Raw genomic sequence first — 24,330 nt, 5'->3', positions numbered from 1 at the left:
CTGCACTACCTTGACTATTTTATGGGACGATCGCCCAGGGCCCATATGCCCTTACACAGTACTAGCGGCTAGAAGCAACATATCAACCTTTATGGTGGCCTAGTGCCTAGTTGATGGAACAGCCTTGCGATTCACCGTGCAACCAAAGTGCTTCTTTTAACGAAAACCAACACCCTGTGTACCATAAAGGAACAGCGCGTGACTCACAATAAACTTTAGCGGATTTGCGGATCGAGACCAAAGAAAAAAATTTCCATTCCGATTTAATATGCCAATTGCTGAATATTCTCTAAACATTTAATGTCAAATAAATGTACTTTACCAAATGTACAATCTTGCTGTTTGATTTTAAACTACAGTTTCATATTCCGAATTGTGGCGCCCTGTGTTGTGAGATGATCTGTGTTGGTTTCCGGGTTCTGAGTGAAGTTGCGTAGAAGACGAATGGGTGCGTTTGGCTACGCAGCCCAGTTACGTCACGGAGAGAGGCGGGGAATATGAATGCTTTGTTGATGTCAGGCTAAGGGGCGGGGGATAGGATTTAGTACCGCAAGAGCAGGTCACCCAGGGCGATGGGGCAAGTGATAAGATTATCACAAAATGGCGGCGCCCTGCTGCTTGTTTTCGCGTGTGTTTAGTAGACGAAAACTCGGGTAAGGTCCATAGGAAATTTTTCTAGGACCGACCGACTTAGGCTTAAAAACACATGGCCAGCCCCAAGAGACAATAAAAATTTCTGACCAAACCATTCCTTTAAATACAGCTTCACCCATAACACCATAAAGCAGGGGTATGCAACCTTTGGCTCAACCAATGTTTTGGACTACATCTCCCATCAGCAAATCAACGGTTGAGTCAGTCTAAAACATTTGCAGCACATTTGTGTCTACTCTACAATGATAATACTATTACCGCAAGAATCTCAGTTTACTTTTCCCTCTCTTTTCCCTCCCTTCCTTCTTTCTATACTCAGAGAGACTATCCCAGAGGCCCACAAGAAGGCTTAACGAGCAGGAGCCGAAATGTCTGTGGACGCAGTTAACAGCAAATTCAGACGTCCACCACTTCTATAGGGGGCTTCTGCCCCCTGGCGTAGACCTACGATTTGGTCCTCTGACTCAGCAAAATAGATGACCAAAAGTCTGATCCTCCTAGTTAAGAACCAGACAAAATGCCTGACTGAATAAGCAGACTTTTACCCACTTTTAGATCACACAGGACTAAAAATACGCATTTGCTCTTTTTGTTCCAATACACTGAGGGTACATTGAAGTCTTAGCTGCCCCTCTTTCCTTTATTGTCTTCGCTTCAGTATCCACATTTTGTTCTTAAACACACAAGTGATTACCAAATATGATGTAATATTTGTCTCACTTTAGAATAACATGTTTGTGATTGGAGAAATGTTTTTTCTTACTAAATATTCCAATTGTACCAAGACTACACTGTACATTTTTTACTGTTGAATAATATGAACTGAAAAATACTCGAGATGCATGCCTTGAAACAGACAAGATTTGCTAAATTAATAAAGCAGACATATGAGTTAAAACATCTCTTTTATGTTATATAATAATAATAATAATTTTGCATTTATATAGCGCTACGAACCCTCGGGTATCCGAGCGCTGCTTATTATTACCCATGGTGTGTGGTGCTCATTTATCGACCTCGGAAGGATGAAAGGCAGAGTTTGGCCCTGCCGGGATTCGAATCTGCGTTAGCAGGCTCTGCAAGGATGTCAAAGCGAGCGCTCTACTCGCTGTGTCACTTGATCAGCTCCATATACTCCACTTGATATGCTCCATATACTGGATCCATATACATGGATTGAGTCCACACGCTCAACATAACGTCAAGGAACGTCTAGCTTATTTATGAAGCAATATGTATAATTTGATTTTAAAATCATAGCAGACATACAAGTAGCATTGTACTCCAAATAATCTACTATGTGGTAGGAACAACCCCTTTTTTGTTTCATAAAACATCTGGAGAGCATCACAGTTTGCATAACACTGCTTTAGGAGGGTGGGTGGCTATCAGATTGCCTGGAAAATTACACTACTCACACACACCTACTAGCAGTTGGGTCGAAGTCTTATTCACAAACAGAGGAGTTCTATGTCACTCATTCACACACCTCAAATATCTCAACCGCCCTCATCCACCTTTCACCTGAACCCCACCAAAAGAACAGGCGCTTGGCCATAGAACAGTAGAGAAAACCCAAGCAGAGTGGAAATAAGCAGATTCCAGACAACCTCTAATATTCACAGTTCGCAGAGAAAATCCACTCAGTTTACAGCACAATCCAGGAAGAAGAATTGACCCTTTCCTACACACGCCACATGCATTAGGGCCATACACAACTATCAAACGGGCCTAACCAATAACTGCACATACCTTTTCCTCGAATTCTGGTGACCGCGGGCTTGATATGGGGCTGTCAGGAGGCGAAGAATCCACATCGACTGGATCTTCCTCTTTTATTTTAATATCTGGTGTTGAAGGCAAAGACATATCCAGGGGGCCCGTACTCTGCAATGGCAAGCAGATCTAGGTTTAGTGATCAGCAGCTCATTGCTTCCACATGCTCTCATTCTCTCCTCCAAATATTGTATCACAAGCCCTACACATAGGCATGAAACAACCATATTAGAGATGGAGTATGTTGCTTACCTTCAACTTTTGTTCTCCAGTATTGGCCTCTTTCATGGAACACATGCTTTGAATATTCCCCGTCTGGCTGAGAATCCTCAGTATTACAATTCAGAATAAAAAAAAAATGGCTCACGTTTGTAGCCCACCAATGTCCTTTTGGGTACATTCATCCTCAGCCAATGGGACATTGTATCTAGCACCACCCTGGAGGCCCTCTTCAGATTCTAACCCCAGAGTATTTACTTACCTTGTAGCCTTTCTTACACCATGGTGGACGGTGGGCGCATGTGAATCCATGAAAGATACCACTGCTGGAGAACAGATCTTTCATGCATTCATATGCTTTGAATAGAATAGACAGCAGCTACATGCAGAGACAAACTGTGGAGAAAGTGGAGAAAGGCCTACCTTACTGAAAGAGGCGCTGCAGCACTGCTCTTCTAACTCTTGCTTCTGTCTCGCTCTGCCGTTCGAGACAATAGTGTTTCACAAAGGTGTGCAGCACTGCCTAAGTAGTCGCTATACAAATGTCGACCAGCGGAAAACCAGACCACATTGCTGCTGATGCCCCCACTGCTCTGGTCGAATGGGCCTTGTAAGGGTCTCTTTGCTTCTGTAAGACATCTGGAGATAGCAGATGTCACCCATCTGGCTATACTTTGCTTGGCTATGCCTCTGCCTTTGTCTGGGGGGTCCAAAGGCTACAAAGGAAGAAGTTACTTACCTGTAACAGTTGTTCTCCAGCATGGGTCTGGCATGGATTCACATGCTCAAGAATATTCCCTGTCAGGCTGGGAATCCTCGGTAACAGAAAAAACTTTCAGTTTCGTTTACAAACTGTCTTTCTCCCATTAACTAATAACTGAGCTCTGGGTCATACTGTCCCCAGCCAATGACTGCCCTCTACCTGAGCCCCTCCCTCTGGCAGCCATCTTCAGATTTTGTAGCACGTAAACGGGCAGTAGGACCAAGAGAAGAGCCGCAGAGGGGCAGGCGGGAGGGTTCGCATGTGAATCCATGCCAGACCCATGCTGGAGAACAACAGTTAAAGGCAAGTAACTTGTTCCTTCTCCAGCATGGGGTCTGGCATGGATTCACATGCTCATTAATAAAGAATACATAGCAGCACAGACATACACAACCACGGGAGTTGAAAAGGCTCAACAGAAGCATCTCTTACCTGCTCACCAGGCTCACCTTCAAGCAAACAGGTTGCGCATGAATGCGTCGACTTCCTCGTAGCAGACCTGCAGATGTCAAGCAGGGGCACACCAGACAGGAACGCCGTAGTAGCAGCGATCGCTCCGGTAGAATGGGCTCTCGGACAGCCGGACAACAGTCGGTTTGCCAACCGGTGACAGCGAGTGATACAGCCGGAGAGCCACCTGGAAATGGAAGCCTTGGACAGGGCCTTCCCTTGGTTCACAGGACCCAAATTCACAAAAAGGAGAGAAGTTTTCTAGAAACTCTTAGTGCGGGCCACATAAAACTTCAGTGCTCTAGCCACACCCAGCGAGTGCTAAGTCCTTTCAGCCGGCGACAAAGGCGTCGGAAAAGACACAGGTAACACCAAGGGCTTGTTTAGATGAAAGTCTGAAGGCACCTTGGGCATGAATGAGGGATGCGTCTGCAGCACCACCCTCATCTCGTAGAAAGTCAAGTAAGGAGGTTGGCCACGAGAAAAGCTGTCTTCCACGCCAGAAACTTGAGCAGGACAGAATGCATAGGCTCAAATGGGGCTCAGTAAGTACCACATTGAGCTCCCATGCCAGGGCCTTCACCGATGGGAATGAGCGGAATAGTCCCTCGACAAATTCCTTGACTAACCGGTGCGACCTCAAAGAGGGTCGTCCTGGGGACCTGGTGTAGCGGGAGATAGCCACCAGATGAACCTTGATGGAGGCGTGGGTCAGTCCCGACTTCGCCAACGACATCAAATATGGAAGTACCTAAAGGGCAGTGACTCTCAGCGGGTCGATCTTCTGTGAACAGCACAAAATTGTGAAGCTCTTGCATTTGAGTCTGTAGCATTTCGAAGTAGACGCTCTGGCCTTGGCGAGTACCTCTTTGCAGTCCACTGGAAGATCATAACTCCTGAACTCTAGTGCTACAGGAGCCAGGCCTTCAGGTTCAACGCTCCTGGGTCGTGGTGCAGGATTGCGCCTTTTTCCCTTGGCGAGAAGATCCGCGACCACCTGCAGCTTGACTGGAGGGGATGCTGACATGCTAAGAAGGTCCGGGATCTGCCTTGGCCAAGCCGGTGCAATGAGTATCAACCTGTACCGGCACTGTCTGAGTTGATGGATGACTCGAAGAAGCAAGAGCAACGAGGGGAACACATACAGAAACAGGCTGTCCCAGGGGAATGAGAATGCGTCCCCCCCATGCTCCGCGGCAGGGGAAACTAGCTGGCGAACCTCCCCCACTTAGTGTTCGTCGCAAACAGATCGATCTGGTGATTGCCACATTGGTTGACCAGGTTGTCCACTTGGTCCTGCGGAAGTTCCCACTCGTGGCACGAGCGTAGCTCCCTGCTGAGAGAGTAAACACAACAGTGTTTGTACTCCTGCCAGGTGGAATGGAATGAGGACCATCTCCTGGGCGACGGCCCAGTGCCACAAGCCCTGCACCTGCCTGGAGAGCGCCAGGGACCTGGTACCCCCCCTGCTTCTGGATGTAAAACATTGTGGTGGTATTGTCAATGAAGACCCCACCACCTTGCCCTTGAGGGACGGCAGAAATGACTTGAGGGCCCAAAACACTGCTTGTAGTTACAGCACATTTATGTCTAGAGTCTTCTCTTCAGGCAGCCACAGGCCTCTGACAGGAAGACGTCGGGTGTGGGCGCCCCATCCTTCCAGAGATGCATTTGTCATGACCGTCTCCTGGTACAGGGGGGGTTCTGGAAATCCGTGCCTCCGGCAACATTGGAGCGCATGCCCCACCATCTGATCGCCCGTCGGAACTTCTCGTCGAGCTCGATCTTGTCCTGGAAGCCTCCGGACACCTGAACCCAGCGGGCGTCGAGGAACTCCAGTAGAGGCCACATAAGTATCATGCAGAGCCGAATCAGGTAAATACAGGACGACATCATGACAAGCAACGACTTGATGGTTCTCACCGTGGAGACCTTCAGTGCCAACAGCTGTTGCACCTTGCCTAAGATGGTCGATATCCTTTCCTCTAACGGCGACGCCAGGCGTGACACCGTGTTGAGCCTGGATCCCAGGAACGGAGCGTCCTGCGATGGAGTTAAGCAGATAGTTCACAGAGAACCCCAGATCCGTCAGAAGACGGATGGTCTGCTCCGCGTGTTCGACGGCGGTGTCCCTTGCTCTGGCCCTCATGAGCCAGTCATCCAGGTAGGGGTGAAGGTGGATGCCTTGCAATCGCAGATGGGCCGCCACCGGCGGCAAGCACTTGGTGAAGACTCTGGACGCCGACTTCAGCCCGAATGGAAGGGCGTTGAACTGATAATGCTTCCCCTGAACGACGAAGCGCAGAAAAGGTAGAGAATGGGCCGCCAGCCCCCGGTCTTCTTTCATACGAGGAAGTACCTTGAGTATACTCCGGAGCCCCGGAGTCGCTGTGGAACCAGCTACATCGCCCCCCTTCTGTAACATGGCCTAAACCTCCAGCAGCAGCTGAGGGATGTGGTTTTCCTGCCAGGCCATCAGTGGTATTCGCACACACTTCCTTTGTAACTCTAAGGTGCGTCAGTGGGCGAAAGCATCCAGCACCCATCTGTCGGTGGAGATGGTCTCCCACACGCCGACAAAGTTTGCCAGCTGGCCTCCCACTGGAGTGCACGGGTGGGGGCCCAATGTTTTGGTTGGTTCAATCCTATTTGGAGGTCGACGGGCAACTGTGCGGTCTCGGACGATGACCATGTCCGCTCCCGAAGGACTTGGAGCGACTCCTGTTGGCTTCCTAGGTCCGAGGAGCTAGAGGGTTGGCGGTAAGAGGACGAACCCCCACCGAAACCTTTCGACGACCTGAAAGACTTCCCTCCTGAGGAACGAAATGACCTCTGTTGTTGCTGCAGGGTGTCTAGGGGACGTGCCGTCTCCGTGTCAGCCTTGATGGGCTGAAGGGACTCATCCACTGTTTTCCCGAACAGGTTGTCCCCATCAAAGGGCATGTCCAAAACCCTTGTCTGGACCTCCTGCCTAAAGTTGGTGGCCTTGAGCCAGCCACGACAATGAAGACAGGCTCCATTTCCCATTTGACGGAAACCAGTGTCCGCGATGTCCAGGGCAACCGTAATGGCATGGTCCGATGCCACCTCGCATTTCTGAAGAATCTCCAAAGCTGCCACCCGTTTGTAATCGGCAAGGAAATCCAGCAGTGGGGTCAACTTGAACCACAATTCTCAGACGTATCTGGCCACAATCGCGAATGCAGTAACGGCCTTGATCGTCGTCGCCACAGAGTAGATAACCTTCTTTCCCTCGTTGTCCAGAGGGGTGGAGGAAGAAGAGGTCACAGAGCCCGACGACTTCTTCCTGGCGGCCGCAGAGACCAGAGAGTCCGGCGATGGCTGAGACTGCAGACACTCTATCGCTACCCTCGTCGTCATCACCCTCCCAGACGGTGTGGACGGAGATAATCTCATCTTCCTCTGCTGAAGAAATATCTGTAGCCTGCAGACCTTCGATGACCCCTCCACCCCCTACCGTTCTTCGGGTCCGGTCTAGGACTGAGGTCTGCCATCCTCTTTTCCTGAGTCTATTCCACTGGGATGCTCGACGCCTCCCTCCTGGGAGGAAGACACCCTGGGCATTGCCTGGGCACCCTGCGAGTCCGCCCCTGCAGCCTTCGAAAGAGACGCCACCACCACTTCGAGGGAGGGTGACAGCTTTGCATGGTGCACCTAGGGCTTCACGGAGATGCTGGGCCCCTTGTTCGGTTTGCCTTCTCCTTCCTGGCTGAGTCGGACGCCTTGTCCTGCTTGGCCTTCTCCGTTGAGGGTGGGTCAGACGGCGCACCCTGCCTGGCCTTCTCCAAATTCTCTCTCAACTTCTCCAGAGTGGTTGACTTTCTTTTGGACGACGATCCAGAGTGGTGGCTGGTGACCGATGCTGATGGAGATGACGATCGCACCCTGACCGTCGCACGACCCGTAGCAGGTTTTCCGGATCTGGGAGAGACCTGCCCCTGGGTGGCAACCGGGGTAGAGGCCTTGGACTGCAATCACGCTTCCAAACGTTGGTGTCGATCCCTCAGAATGCGCTTCGAGAAGCCACAGCAAAATGCACAATCTTCCTCCTTGTGCATCAAGTGCAAGCAAAATAGGCACTGGGAATGCTTGTTGTCCATGCAAACATTCCGCAAACTGCAGTCGGAGCAGTGCTTGAAGATGGAAGTGCTGTTCTTCTCGTCCGACATGATCCATGCAGTATAGGCCTGAAGAATCTTCTGGACGCCTCCAAAAAGAACACTTGACGAAAACAGCCCTTGGTGGGCACTGAAAAAATCCAAAAACGGGTCCCTGTTAGTCGGATGGATGATCGATGGAGCACACAGGGCTGATTGACCGAAAAATAGAGTTTAACTCTCAAAAAGCCAGGATTCCCAGCCGGACGACGGGGAATATTCATGAACATGTGAATCCATGCAAGACCCCATGCTGGAGAATAATTGTGACGTGAGCCTGAATGATTATTTTCTGTCTAGACAAAATGTTATGGGTCTACATAGGTCCGGCGAATGTGGGGCTGTCTCTGCTGGAGTTCAGGGATTAGCAAAGAAAGCTGGCAGGGCTATGTATGACCACAAATGAAGTCTGAGTACTCTTTGGAATGAAACGTCGATTAATCCTCAAAATCACCTTGTCTCTAATAAAACTAAGATAAGGTTCCTTTACAGACAGTGCCTGCATTTCTGATGTTCTTCTGAATGAGGTAACTGCCAGTAGAAAGGCCCCCCTTCCACGACACCCATGTGATGTGCGCTGTGGCCATAGGCTCGAATGGCACCTTCATGAGTGCTGCTAGGACTGTGTTAAAACACCATTGGGATGGCATTTTCTTTTTTGGTGGCTTCGGGCGAAAAAGCCCCCTCATGAAACGTTTCAGGATCCTCGCACTGTAGCGTGTGGTTTGGTCCTCCACTCAGTTATATCTGGAAATTGCAGACAGATGCACCTTAATGGAGGAGTGCAAAAGGCCTTCTTTCACTAGCTTCAATATGTATGGCAATAAGCCATGAGGCGTGATGTCAAGCGGGTCGAGCTGCTCCTGGCTGCACCACATACAGAAATGGGTCCATGTGTATTCATAGAACTTGTTAGCTGGCTTTGCTCTAGCTGCATTAAGGATTTCCCTGCAATCCTGGAAAAATTCTATGAACTAAGGAGTCAATTCCCTGGATCACGGTGAAGCACTTCTGCCTTGTTCTAGGAAAGCAAGTCTGGTGCTTTCCGTAGCGAGATGGGCCTGCCTTGTGCTAGATGAAGAGGGTCCAAATACCAGGTTTTCTTTGGCCACAGCGGTGCTATGAGGATGATCTTGCAATGGTACATGAACAGAATTTGAAGAACTCTGTGGATCACCGGCAGAGTGAGAAACGCATATGCAAACATCCCGTCCCCAGGACAGTGTGATGGCATTCCTTAGGCGACCCCTTCTGTGGGTACCTGTTGGTGAATTTGGAACACTTCCTATTTTCCTAAGTTGCAAAGAGGTCTATTGAGGGCATGCCCCACTGTCTGAATACCCTTTTTAGCTGTTTGCTTGATAGCTGCCGTTCGCGGCATTGGTTTGTCTCGCTACTGAGCTGATTCAATATGTTGTTTGGCTTGCCTGGCAGATGGAAGCCTGCAGCATTATGAGATTGCTGTTTGCTCAGTACCACAATGCTTGTGCCTCTTGTGATAATTTTCTGGATCGGGTACTACCTTGTTTTCGTATATAGTACATGGTGGCGGGGTTGACTGTTAACACTCTTACCACCTACCCTTTGAGCATTGGTTGAAATGACTTAAGCACTTGTAATATGGCTCTCAGTTACAGACCATTTATGTGCAAGTCCGACGATTCCATGTTCCATTGCCCTTTGATGCAGAAGTCTCCTAAAGGGATGCGCCTTATCATGGTTTGCTGAAACAAGGTCTCTTGCAGCAGCATTCCCTTCATCGTGTGATAGGGGTCGGCCCACCATTGAAGCTGGAGAGCAAGGTGCACCTTGCTATTCTAGGTTTCTTCTTTTTGAGACCACCGGTCTGACAAATTCCTGTAAAGGTCTAATTCGAAGCCTACAATGAGGAATGAGTGGAATGCATGACCTTGTTCCCAGCAGCTGCGTGCATTTTCATACTGACAGGCTGGTTCCCGGAATGTATTCTGCCCTCTCCTGTGATGGCCACATCCAGCCCCTGCTGGTATTGAATTGCGCTCCCAAGAAGACCAAATTGTTGGAGGCTTTTATGCATGATTTGTTGTAATTGATGGAGAATCCTAGCCGTCTGAGGGTGCTCACTGAGTTGAATCGCGCACCTCGATTCCTGTTCCGGGCTGCCCTTATGAACCAATTGTCAAGGTAGGGGCATACATGGTACCCCCCTTCTCCTCCGGTACACCACCACTGGAGTCAAACATTTTGTGAAGGTTCTTGGTGCTGATCGCAGCCTAAACGACAGGATCTTTAATTGATAGTGGTTGTTTCCTAGTGTAAACCTGAGGAACATCCTTTGGGCCTTGTGGATTGGGATGTGAAAGTATGTGTCCTATAAGTCCATTGAAGCAAGGGAGTTGCTCCGTTGTACTGCCTTGATGACACCAGCCAATGTGATCATCTTGAATGTTTGTTTTCTGATGGACTTGTTGAGGCTGCACAGGTCTAATATCAGCCTCCACGTGTTGTCTGGCTCATTTACTACGAAGAAGCTGGAATAAACTGCTTTCCCTCTTTGGTTTTTCTGTACCCTTTCGATGACTCGTTTGAGCATTTTGGTTTTTTCCGTACCCTTTTGATTGCTCGTTTGAGCATCTTTTTTACTTCATCCATTGTTTCCACCTGCCCAGGGGTACTTGCGGCAGTGTTTCTTTCAATTCCAAAATGTGTGCATTTCATATTATGTCCAACACCCACCTGTCCATGGTTATTTCTTTCCACTGTTTTTTGTGCTCGTTATTCTATGGGTCCAAGCAGATCTGCGAGTCAGGCCTGATCTGTTTCCCTTTATTGGAGGTCGTTCCCGGCCTTCTTCTTTGTCAGGTTTTGTAGGCCCTTGACTGGTTGCACTAGAACAACGTGACGCTCCCCGAAAGGTGTGTTTGGATTGAAGTGACGCGAGTGACCTGGCGGTGTCCACCAGTTTTGATTGCCTTTAGTGCCTCATCAATTTTCTGACTGAATAGCTGGACTCCCTCAAATGGTATGTCAAGTACTTTGGCCTGTACATCGGGCTGAAAATCTGTGCACTTTAGCCAGGATCTATGTTGAAAGACTGTATTGGAAAAGCTTGACTTGCTTGCATTTTGTAACCCTACCTTTTCCTAAAGTTCCTTTTTGTCCCCTGCTTTACATTTGAGGTATGCAGGGAAAATCCCTGCAGCCACCACAACTCATAATGCCAACCTAGGAGTGCAGGGAACACCCCCCACTTCCCTAGTTCGGCATTATGGGCTATGTTTTTTTTTTTTTAGCCAAGCCGAATGCGCACTAAAAGCACATTCGGTTTTTTATTTGCAAGCTTTTGGGCCGAACGCTTTAGCCATGCTTGTCTGCAGAGAACTATCCCGTTTCCAATTTGTTTGAACCCTGTTTCTGCTATGTCCACCGCCTATTTTTATTGTGCCGTTGGATGCTTCTTCTCCCTCACGTAATATCGCAAATGCCTCTTTACGCTTGTCGTCCAGCAAGTGTTCTAGTATTAAGGCCATTCCGTTACATATTTTGCAATCATAGCGTGCCACGATTGCCAATGAGTTGGCTGATTTTACTGTTGTCGCCCAAGATCTAGGATTTTCTTTCCGAAAGCATCTACCTCCTGCTTTTATTTTCTGGCGGAATGGAGCATTTGGATCCCTCGTGTGTGACTTTGACCCCGCTGCTGCTGAAACCGCCGATTTTGGGGTTGGTTAAGGAGGTAAAGCATTTGGGGAGAGCTCAGGCGCTAGAACTTTTTTTTTTTTTTAAGTCTGCCCTTGAGTGGCAGTTCAGCAGAGAATGTTTTTTTCATAAGGAGACCCTCCTCGCAAACATGATCCAATATTGGTATTGACATCACTGATTTGTGCTTTTTCTGCATATGATCAAAAAGGAAATACTCCTTCTGTTCCGAAGGAGTCAATCCAAATTCTTTACATGCATTTGCCATCATTGTATGAAAAGCTCCAAACTCATCAGGGTGGGAATGCTTCGGAGGCTCATCTGGTATGGGATCCATTCCAGTATCTCCATCGTCGCAGTCGTCCTGCAGCACGGAATGGGTTGCGGTGGAATCTGCATCAGCCACATCTGCATCCGTGTCCGTTGTTGGCAGCTCGCCTTCTTACTGTTCTCTAGATGGGGTAGGAGGTTGTCTAATCAGTGAACCCTGTGAAGAGTCCTGTGACTCTGGCAAGTCACGTGTTCTTACAAAAGAACCTGTAGGGTATGTTCTTCTCAATTTTAAAGCCGGTCTGCGTGGAGAGTGTGACCTGCATGGAGAGGGTGATCTCCTATGCAGAGATGTCTGTGGCTATCATAACCTTTTCCGTTCTGATGACCTATCAGGTGGTGATGTAATAGGTTTTGCCTTCTTATGATGTAGCCCAGAAGGTCCTGGCACATCCGGAGGGTGTAACAGTTGAAACTCTGATGGTGTTTGCGCTTGTGTCAGTGGTAGTCGCTTGCACGATTGTGCTACCAATTGTTGGAGCGAAGATAATCAGCAGCTCTGCATTTACTATGTCTGGATTTTGCAGATTTACTATGTCTGTATTTTGTTGTGGGGCCATCAGCCTTGGTTGTGGGGCACCAGCCTTAGCTGTGGGACCACCGATCTTGGTGGAAGCAGTGGGTATGAGAAATCATAATCGGAGAAGACTTGAGTATCCCTGCTCAAAGTCCTGAATCTATTTGAGGTTCCAGAATGTGTTCTGGCAAGATGGGGGCGACTGGCGACAGTGAATGTGATCTCCTGTTCTCCAATGTGAGTTCTTCCTGGGCAGGCTGTTAAAGTGATGTTAATTATAGGTGACTCTTCTACCTCCTTGAAGGCTGTGTCTTTGCGGCCCTTCTCTGCAGCTTTCTTTGCCCTTCTGTTCTCGTTGCTCCTGCGAAGATTTTGATTGTTTTTCGTCGGCAACGCAGATTTTGCGTGGTCACCGACGGAGAACACAATGTTGGCTGACCCTCTTTGGCTTTTTTGCTTGAATCTGATGATGGCGTCGGTCTCATTATTGACGAGCCTGCTGACGTGATCTTATTTATCGACAACAAGGTTGTTGACAGAGTGGTATTCAAAGATTCTGTAGTTGTGGACCAGCTTGAGGTCGTCCACAGAGTGTGGGACGTAGATTTCGGTATGATGGACGAGCATACAGGTTGGGCCGTCAGTGATATTCCATGTACCATAGACGAGGTAGTAGTGGGGGAAGGTGCCGTTGACAGGGCTGCTGACTGAGCGCCAGCTTTTGTCGACAGGGATTTTACCATCAAAGGGGAGGTTTGGCCTGTGTCATCGACAGAGATGGCATTGTTGACAGGGACGTCGTCTTTGCCGCATACATGGGATTATATACCATTGACAGAGATTTCCGTACAGTCAAGGAGTTCTTATCCGAAACAGTCTTCTGTGCTACCATGCTTTTCGTCGTTGGGCGTTTGCACAGCAAAGGCTGGTTTTTCCGGCTTCTGCTTTTTAGTGAAAGATGAGTCTCTCTTCAGATCTGGCTCTTTTATGAGTGCCCCTCACTGTCCCGCTTTTAGAGGACTCTGCCTCAGATGGAGAGTACTTGTCCTCATTTAGCCAACACACAAGGCACCTGTGCTTATCTCAATCTAAGTGCATCATATTTCACAAACTTTCAGAGTATGGTTGGGATCGAGGCAATACATGTATGTTTATCACCCTTATACAAGGTTTTTATTCCACAGGTCTTACATGGTTTAAAGATAGATTTCTTGGATTTCCCTTCCATTTAATCCTTGTCCACTTATCTGAAAAACAGAGGTTGAAGTCTTCTCTGGATAAAATTGTACAGAAGTCTTCTACATAACAGTTTTCTCACAGGAGAAACGGGTTAGAGGATTCCTCAGCACGACGTGCAGTTAGAATTTGACGAGGGCCTCCAGGGTGGGACTAGACACTCGACGTTCCATTGGCTTCGGCCGAATACACCAAAAAAAGACACTGATGGGCTACAAAAGTGAGGCTCTTTATTGTATAATGTAATACTGAGGTTACGGAGGATTCCCAGCCGGACGACAGGGAATACTCAAAGCATGTGAATCTATGAAAGATCCAAATTCTGGAAAATTCAGACTATCTGCCAAGCATTAGTGGCTTAGTGCTTGCTAACTACATAACCAGTTAGAATGGTCTTTCTAGATTTGCTACAGAACACTGCGTATGCCAGTTTGTCATAACCAACCAAGTGCTATGCTGACAACATTCAGAAGCCCCTGGCAGTTTTGGCAATGTTCTTCCTCTTCTATGTTTTACATATAGCTTGGTACTGGAAAGAACACAGATAGCATACTTTGCTACTTTTTGTAGAAACATGCCCCCTGATGAAGTCATCTTGCTCTAAACATGTTGTCATACTATTGGAAATTCATGGATATTTGTAGAGGTACTCTCATTGAATTGCTATTTAGGTTATATCTAGTCCTGTAGACGTTTCTTCTTGGACACTGTTTATTAAATTCCATATATAGTCAAAGTGTGACTATCCGGCACCAAGGCGGACCCAATGGTGCAGGATAAGTGTGTATGCAGAATGTCAGTCTTCTAGACAACAGTGCTGGAAAATAAGCAAAAATGTTGGATAAAAGTTTCATGGCCTTCTGTTTAGTTTACCAGTACTCCACTATCTGGAATTTCAGTTCTCCATCCTCAAAACTGTTTTCCGGCATTTTATTAACTAGCACAACCCTCATCCTGGCAATAAAAAGAGACAGTTAATAGAACTTCTGGTTAATGAAGTGCCAGATAATATTGCTCCTGTTGTATTTTGTTACTGTATTTGGGGTATTTATTGAGCTTCAACTTATCTTGAGGGCTGTTTATCGGTAGGGGTTAAAGGTGAAAATGTACATGTGACTAAATCAGGGAATTCATCCCCTCTCCCTAAGGGGGAGCCACGCCCCCTTTGGGACTAGGGAGATGAGCCCGCTATGCTGAACACCTTCTAGGGGACACGGCAAGAGGGTAACCCTATTTAGAGGACAGGCACTTCCTAAACAGGGATATGTGTTATCCTCCCTTGTCTCAGGAAGTTAACAGTTTTGTTGGTTATATGGGTGTTAACTTGTACGAAGACTTCCTACACTAATGGCTGGAATGGTTTCGGACCCTCTGCAGGGCCGTCCATCAACTCGGAACAGAGAATGGGAAATGAGCCCACCCCCTCATTGCATTGAATATTAAGACCCCACCAACATTGGCTCTGCGGAAGAGAGGAACCTGCAGGGCTGCAGAGGCGATGAGACTTCCTTGTGGGATGTGTGGCAAGGAGAAGCCAGCACACGTCCGGCATGGCAGATCAAAGCACAGTTGAGCCCGCATAATGTTCTGCAACCTTCCTGAGAAGTCCGGTTCACAAGAACCCAAGCAGTGGCGAATACCTAAGTAGTGAATAAGAGGTGGAAACCCCTATGTGGGGAGAAAGACAGAGCATCCCCAGTGGTGTGGGGAAAGAACCAAGAAGCATCAGAGTGGGGAGAGAGACAGAGAGCAGCCCAAGTGTGGGGAAAGAACTGCGAAGCCACAGGGTGGGGCGAGAGCATTAAAATCACAAGGTCGGCGGAGAAACCAGGGACCCCAAAACTAGGCAAGAGAAACAACACTCCAAGGGCAAGAGATACCCAATCCTAAGGGGCAGTGGGAAAACCAAAAAGAATACCTGGTGTGGACTTAGGAACCAGGCGGTTTCCAATGATAGAAGACAACCAGTGATTGAGAGAAAGTGCTTGACCAAACCAAGGAGAAAGAGGCATTTGTTCTTTCTGATTTGAACTGACCCACAGGGCAAGGAGCCCCTTTGTTTAGATAAAGAAATGTTCAGCTGGGGTTGAAAACCATCCACTGTTCTTTCCTTTTGGACAGAGGCCCTTGCGCTACTTCTGTTAAAGTTAGGCTTTTTGTGGTCATAGTGGTAGAGACAATAAACCGGGTTACAAAATGTTTTCAGGATGGTAGACTTTATTTGGTAGGACATCCTTCTCCTTAGACTACTTTCTTTTCTTCATAAATAGGGCCATGAAACATAGGGACAGTAGGTTTTGGATGTTCTAATGAAGAACCTTTTGACTGAAAATGCTACAGCGTCCAATCTCTGGATTCCGATTTACCACATACAATAAACGGATGGATACTCAAGTAATCCATTCATGCTACAAAATTTAAAGGTTTGAAATCTACCCTTTGAGCACTTGGAAACTGATTATGATTGTCATCCTTTATTTTGTATGCCAGTATTCTATGTAGAGGGTTTACAACCTGACATAGGTCTTCTATTATTGCCTACTACAAGTATCACTTTAGTTTTTTACTGACAAACCCATACATTTAACTTCCTGAACTACGAACATTCAGGTGTATGCAATCTATTTCCCCTTTTTGATGCGGATATTTCCACCAGAAAATGCCTGAATTCCAAATTCCAGGAACAAGGACGTGGGGAGTTGTTCAGGAGAGAAAATGGACCAGAAACAGAGCGCACAACCTTCTTGCAAACAGCAGAATGTACCGAAGAGTTAATGCGAAGCTGTAATATTTACACAAGTTGTACTGCCTTTGTAAGACATCAGCACACAAAAACCTGTTGACCAAGAAAGGTGAGCTAGGCACAAAACTTGCAAACTGGAACGGAATACCCTGCTCCCACTTTCTAAACAGCTGAACATTTACAGGTTTTTGTTTCCACAACCTACCATCACAAAGTTGGATACAACAGCCAACCCCTGATATCTTCATCAGTTGAGGCCATAAATAACGTAATGTTGTTTTAATATATACTGCCTCAAATCACCAAATGACCATTATGCAAGCCCCACAATGTCCCAAAGACCTGGATTTACACCTCGCTGAGGACATTTATCTTGACCGGTTAATGATAATGGTCAAAATTAAAGATGAACTTGTCGAATCTGAGAAATGTACATTTAACAGCGGTCTTTGCCACTCTCCTTCCCAACATGGCAGGTTCTGAATAAAATATTTTCCCTTTGTTGGATCTTTTTGTTCAGCTCTACGAAAACTGAAGTACAGGCTTCCGGCCAAATGACCAGTTTTAGCTATTAGATGTTTCGCAGCCCTGTTGGAGTTATGGCTTTCGAACTTCTGTGTCGGAGAATTCTTTTCAGTCGCCAAAACTCTTTGATGAAGTCTGTATTTGGCAGAGTCACGATGGTTTAACACCGATCTTTACAAATAGCTTCAATTGCCTCTGGCCACCCTGTGTCCAACAAACTGCACCTCCCCAAGGGCAAACTGGACATTTATTGCCTTCACTGTAAGTCACAAATCCTCCCCCTCCCCAGCACTCCCTATTATGACCACAAAATGTGAGGGTCCATATTAGACTTAACAATATTATCTAATGGGCAGCAATGTGATCCATTGATCTTGAGAATTTGATTCATTTTTTTTCCAGAGCATCTGGTAAGGCAGATTAGCTGTACCTCTGAATGCACCAGGATCCATTTTTCTTTACTGTTTTTGAGTGCAATCCTTGAGTTGAGGGGTGCACGGGTGGATCAGAGTTCATACTTTCTGGTTTAATAGTTCTAGCAAAGCCTAATGAGAGGTAATTGGATGCATGATATTGTAAACCAATGATTACAAATTAAAGATTTTCAAACCACCAAAGACAAAAATACCTCACTTGCTTTTGCTGTCGCAGGAGACAGAAAGGGGCCATAGAGAAAGTTTCCAGTGCTCAGCATGGGAAGGTAATACCTGCTATGTCAATTACGGGGACCTGGGACAAGATTTGGAGGATGATCAGAGGGGCCAGAAATATGCCTGGGGTAGATTCTGGAATCTCTCTCTGGAATCAGTGGGTTTGATGTGTCTGAATGGTACTTTTGACTCAACCCACCCTCTCTGCCCAACTTGGCACAGACGCCTTTCAACTTCTACTATAGACTATGTCTTTGTAGACCATTCCCTGCTACCCCTCTCCTTTGAAGTTCAGGTACTCTTTAATCCTGAGTGATCATGGGTCTTTGTCTGTTTCCTTCTGTTTTCCAACCAAAAAAGCTGCCCTCTGGGGGTCCACGAAACCTAAAAGCTGTGGGACAAGGTACGGGGGTACGCTGGTCACCGTGAAATATTAATCTTTTTAATGACCAACTCCTCTCTTCTCTGAATCATACTTCTCTGCTGTGGAAGCAAGTGTTTTTTAACACTCAACACTATGATAACTATTTGAACGTTCTTCATAGTAGCGTTCACGACACACTGAGAAAGGGCAACTCCAAAAGAGATCATGCCCATAGGTTTGATCAGGAGCTGGCTAGAGAAAAGACCCATGTACGCAAACTTCTCAGAGAAACCCGATATCTTGATATTGACCAGGTCACTATAAATGTCAAGATGAAATCTACACATTAAAAATATAAAAACTATTGTATAGCAAGAAAATCTAGTCTGCTTCAAAATGATGTGGAGCTAATGCTTTGAGTTCTGGTCAAGAGGGACCTCTGGGCTTTTTGGGCTCTCTTTTCATCTCAAGACTCTACTTCGGTTACTGATCAATTGAATGCCATCCCAGAGGTCCAATGGGTAGACTTCTATACTGAACTTTTTGGTAAAGAGGAAGAGGGTCGTCAAGAAGTTGCAATTGTGGAGGCTGCCCTAACACCTTGTGGGAGCCTTCTATTGATTATGAGATGTTATTTGGGCTAATCGTCAAAGCTAAGAACTCTAGAGCACCAGGCCCTAATGGCTTGACGAATAACACACTGAAAGCCCTACCGGAAATTTGGGCCAAGCTTCTCTACATGCCATTTTAGGAAATAGTAAAAACTGTTACTATACATACTAGTTGGCAGACTGCCCATATTGTTCCCATCTTTAAGAGAGGTCAACGGACACTGGTTAAGAACTACAGACCGATCTCTCTTATTGATGCGGATTGTAAGCTTTTTGCTTCTCTGCTTTTATCCGATGTGAATGTCTGGATTCAAGAGAATCATATCCTACCGAAATACCAAACCGGGTTCAGGGCTGGTCATTCAACCAACTTAAATGGCTTTATTTTAACTGCTCTACAAGGTTCAGTATGGGGCAAATTTGGTGGTACTCTATATGTTGCCTCAATCGATTTGTCAAACGCTTTCGATTTAGTCATTAGGTCACGTCTCTGGGCCAAATTGTCGAAGTGGGGGGTTTCCGGCAGGCCTACTAAATTTGATTATGGCCATGTATGAGAACTCAGGGGTCCATATAAGGATTAACCTAGAGGGGACCCTCTCCAGAAGAATAACAACACATATAGGGGTGAGACAGGGTTGCTCCTTGGCTCCAAGTCTTTTTATCCTTTATTTGGCAGATGCAGGGGAGTTCCTTAGGGATGCAGGACTGGTGAGTGCAAAATTGGGGGATCTCAGGTTCTCGTGGTTGGCATATGCTGACGACTTCCTCCTTTTCGATCAGACCAAATTGGGCTTACAAAGACTAATATGTAAGTTTGAAGAATATGCCGCAATAAATGGGTTAAAAAAATCAACCTGAGTAAAACCCGCACAATGGTCTTCTCTAAAGGGAAATAAGGGAATAAACCAATGTGTTAAATTGGTGGGGAACCGATTGTGAGAGCTCAAAAAATTGTTTACTTGGGATTTTTTATTCTGGGCCAACCATCGGTGGGTGAACTTAGACAATCTCTCAGATATAAAGCACACCCCCTTAATTTACAGACTATTAAGTTGGATAACAAGTATGATGGGTTCTCCTTTAAGCCAGCGGTAGACTTTTTTGAAGGAAAGGTTGTTCCGAAATTAATATATGGCATGGAACTCCATTACTTGGATATCCAGACTTTCTGGGACTCCCGGGAGGGTATCTTTTGAAGAAAGTTTTTGAAACTTCAACAGTATCCCTACAGTGGCCATAAGGTTTGAATTAGGTCTAGTGTCTCTGCGAGCAAAAACCCTTTGGCGGGTTCTGGCACTTTTCTGTTCTCTGCTCTGTCCTAAAGATGATACTCTTTATAATGATTTGGGTAAAATTCTTCTCTCACAGGGATGTTTGGATCGAAATGTAGATCTTCTAAAAATCAGAGATCTCTGTTTTAATTTTTATTAGATCCGTCTACGGACAGGGACACTCTGTTGACCAATCCGAAAAAAGTGAAAAAACTCCTTTACTCCTATGATTGGAATAGTACATTGTAAAAATTCCACTCATACCCTTCTCTCTGTGATTTAAAATTTGAACATAAGAAGAGAGGTACTATGTCCTTTATTTTGACACCATTTCCCAATTGTTATTATCGTTCCCTCTTTCTGAAAGGAGGTTTTACACAGAACGAATGTGAATAAAGATTCCGATGTCCTTTGCCGCTTTTGTCATACTACAGGGGTCACCGAAACTGCCCGCCACTTGTTTTTAGATTATGTTGTAAGGTTTAAGGGCACTCCATCTGGGAAAATTCAACACTGTGGGACTTTTGGGGGCAGAAATATTTGTTTGGTCGAGATGTCTCTCAATTGCCAATATTACAGAGGGCCTTGCGGTTGCAGGATTTATCCTGCGTGAGAGTGCTACACAAGGAAGGTTATTTTTCAAATCTCTTTTTTTTATTGTGTGTATGGTTCAAAATATTTTTCTAACTTTTACAATTTCACAGAAAATAATTGTAATTACAAGTATTTATAACATTGATTACATGTATAAAAATTCCCTTTTCTTGGAGAATAAAGTGTAAAAAAAGTTCTGAACTTCTGTGATTAAAAAATGTTTATGGCGTGTTGCAAAACAGGTTCAAGTATTCTGCTAAGTCAATTGTGAATTAAGTCTTATATATTTTGGGGTAAACAAGGCATAAGTTAGTTTTCAAAAATGGATTAGCAGAGTTTGCCAATTAACCTTTCCTTGATCAGCAATTTTGTTCCAATTTCGTTAATGCCACTAGATGTTATTTTTATCACAGACATAAAATAAGCAACAATACAACATTTTTGTGTACTGCTGGATTAAGAGATTTGTTAGATCAGTGTCTGTAAAATATAAAGTTTAGCTGCATGAATGGACGCACATAAATGAGGAATTAACGCACTCCTAGACCATATCCATCTTGTATGGGCGTCCCTCGCTAGGGACGGGAACATAAACCTTTTTTCACCAGAAAAATAACACTACCTTTAAATTTATACGCACGCACGTATATGCGCTCCCCTAACCGTGCCGACCAGCACCACACCTCAGTCCCCTTTGACGCATCAGCTGTATTGAACTACTGAACCTTGATGCTCTTATTTTAGGGGGAAGGATGGTAGGACGTATGGAGGAAAGGGGACTATGCAATAGGAGTATGCTAGTCACTCCGGTGAGTAACAATTACTCCTATGTCCCATCCCCTTTTCTCCATCCTGTATGGGCGACAACAACTGATGAAAATGCCCTGCGAGGAGAGTTTGATACTCTATGCAAACATTACGAAGGACAGACTGGCCAAATGCTGGCTCAGCCCTGGTGCTGGTATCCAGACAGTAGTGCTTGCAGAAGGCTGATGGGGTGGCCCATGTCGCAGCTCTGCTAATTACCCGCCACGGTACACTGAGTTGGAAGGCAACAGCTGCTGCCTTGGCACGTACATCGTGAGCATGGATGTCCCTTGTAGACTCCTTGTGCTGAGCTTTGAATGCCTCTTGGATGGCAGCAGTCATCCATCTGGCTATTGATGCCTTGGGTGCTTGTTGTCCAGGCCTTGAGCCTCCAAATGTAACAAATTAGGCGCTGTCTTGCAAAGGCCTTGGTCCTGTTGAGAATTTTAAAATTCTTCTGATGTCTAAACAATGGAGAGCCTGTCAGCGTCTTCCTTGGGATTTGTAAAGAAAGTGAGGAGCCCAATTTCCTCAATATGGAAAGAGGAGACCACTGTTGGTAGGAATCTGGGGTCCGTGCAGAGCACAACCTTGTCCCGATGAAAGATAGTGTAGGGCTTGGAAGCCATCAGACCCTGAATCTCGCTAATTCTGAAGCTGAAGTAAGTCGCACTAGTAGCGTTGTTTTGAGCGTGACCAATTTGATGTCCACTGTGGCCACGGGCAATAATGGTTTGTGCCGAGGAGAAAGTGAACCTGTTAGAGTGCCAGTATGCCCCAGTGGTCACTAGTTATGTTCTACAGGTGTCGACCTGGATCCCTGATCTGGCCAAGTAAGCCAAAAAAAAAACACCTGGTCCAGAGTGCAGTATAGCGGGTCCACTCAGTTTTCCTTGGCCCAGAAGCAGAACCTGGTCCACTTGCTCTTGTACTCAGAAACACCTGTGTATGAGCGTGATACCAATAAAATATATCATATACTGCTTTCAAGTAGCCTGACTCCTGGCTCCCTGGATGTTTTCTAGGTTGTTTTGGGATAGCTGGAGTGGTTACAGAGTCACCTGCTCAGGTACCAGGCTTCTAGGGCTAGCCTCTCCGGACAAGGGTGAATGAACGCCCCCCAAATCCCCTGCTGCACCAGGTGCTGGACCTACCCGAGCAGGAGAGGGACTTCTGGTTGGGCTGAAATTTGCCATAGGTCAGAGAACCAAGGCCTGGCCTGCCACTATGAGGAGGAGACGCAGCTGCCAGGATTGTCTGCTCTTACAAACAACCTTGTGGATGAGCAAGGTAGGTTTAAAAGCATATGCCCACATCCCATCCCAGGGGATCTGGCACGCGTCCCTGATGGAGCCGCTCCCCACCCCCTCAGGAGATGAACTGCTGACAAGTGTGGTTGTTCTCCGTCGCAAACAGGTCTGTAATCAAGTGATCTACCTGATGAAAATCTCATGAAGGACTGAGGTCCAGATGCCCTGCTTGATAGCCCACTCCCAGATGCTGAGTGCCAGTTGGCATAGGAGGGGCAGGGGATGGGGGGAGATCTGGTACCCCCTGCTTGTTTATGTAATATATGCAGGTGGAGTTGGCCATCCAAATGCAAACCGTACTGCTGCTTATTAAGAGCAGGAATTCCTTCAGAGCAAGCCAAATGGCCATCATTTCCAGCCAATTGATGTGGTTTTGCTGGTCGGTCCTAGACCAGAGACCATTTACTGAATGAGCCCTCAGGGTAGCACCCCACCCCCTCGAGAGAGAGGAGTCCGTAGTCCTTGTATGATCTGTGGGAGGCGGTCTGAATGGTCTGCCCACCATGAGGTTTGCATCCTGCACCCACCACATGAGATCCTCCTCTAGGAGTGCGGGCATAGTGACCGGGGCTCCCTGATGAACTGACTCCTAATCCCAGGATGCCGAAAAATGCAGCTGCAGCCTCCTCATTTGCAGCCTGGTGTAAGGGATAGCCAGGAGGCATGCCGCCTGTACTCCTGGCAGGTGCTGGTACCACCAGGCCGTAGTTATTGTTCTGCTGAGGAAGTGAGCAAAGGAAGCTTTGATCACCGCCACCTTCTCCCTCGTGGGAAACACCCTCTTTTTCTGGGTGCCCCACAGCAGCCCTAGAAACACCATGGTTTGTGTAGGGTAGAGCCGAGACATTTTGAACTTGATTGAGAAACCCAGTTCATGAGTGTTGTCATGAGCCTGGTCGTTAAGTGTCTGTCCTGCTCCGGACAACCAGTTGTCGAGGTAAGGATACACATGGAGGCCTTCCGACCTGAGCAGGACCGCCACTGCATTAGTCATGTGAATACCCTCGGCGCCGAGTTCAAGCCGAACAACAGCACCTTGTATTTAAAGTGCAACCCCATCACCCAGAACCCGAGGAAGGATTGATGGTGCTGCACTATGAGGACATGCAAATATGCGTCTTTCCGATCCAGGGAGCATGTCCAGTCCCCATCACACAGCGTGTCCGCTATAAGCGCTGGCGTCACCATTTTTAACTTCTGCAGAGGTAGGTAGTTAGATTGATGAAGGAAAGATTTAGGACCCTCCCAGGCCCGCCTGGTTCTTCTTTTGAATGGCCAAGATGCAGGAGTAATAGCCCTGCCCCTGTCGAGGGAGAGGAACTTCCTCCAGGGAACGAATCTCCGCCAAGAGTGAAGGAGTCTCAATCTGTGGAAGTGGGGGTGTGGGGGGCAGACAGGGGGAGGTGATGACAGGGCAAGCCGGAAGCCCGAGGAGACCACCGAAATCACAGTCTGTAACCGCGAGCACCAAGTTTGACTGTGCAGGGCCAGACTGCCCCCGACTGAGGTGCTGTGGACCTGAGTAAAGTCGTCCATGCTTTTTTGGGTCCGAGCCACATGACAGAGGGGGGACTGAAAAAAGCCCTTGTGTGAAGACTTCTGGTGTTTTCGCCTGTGTTGGCTGGGTGACCTGTCCTGTTGATTGGACGGG

The 24,330-nt window shown here is 46.9% G+C and overlaps 1 protein-coding gene across 2 annotated transcripts in view; it reads right to left on the bottom strand.

The window, feature by feature from the left end:
- The window catches only part of LOC138582204 (cyclic AMP-dependent transcription factor ATF-7-like), a 1,375,782-nt gene that overhangs the window by 511,719 nt on the left and 839,733 nt on the right, over window positions 1-24,330 (bottom strand). For both annotated transcript variants that reach the window (XM_069653279.1, XM_069653280.1), the window contains exon 5: window positions 2,407-2,541. In XM_069653279.1, coding sequence (XP_069509380.1) covers window positions 2,407-2,541 — 135 coding nt within the window. The remainder of the gene's footprint in view (window positions 1-2,406; window positions 2,542-24,330) is intronic.

Source organism: Ambystoma mexicanum, chromosome 3q (assembly GCF_040938575.1).
Source record: "Ambystoma mexicanum isolate Mex_15411 chromosome 3q, UKY_AmexF1_1, whole genome shotgun sequence".
In the NCBI taxonomy this organism is placed as follows: domain Eukaryota; kingdom Metazoa; phylum Chordata; class Amphibia; order Caudata; family Ambystomatidae; genus Ambystoma; species Ambystoma mexicanum.
The sequence above is the reverse complement of the archived record's forward strand: the minus strand, read 5'-3'. Positions and strand labels throughout refer to the sequence as shown.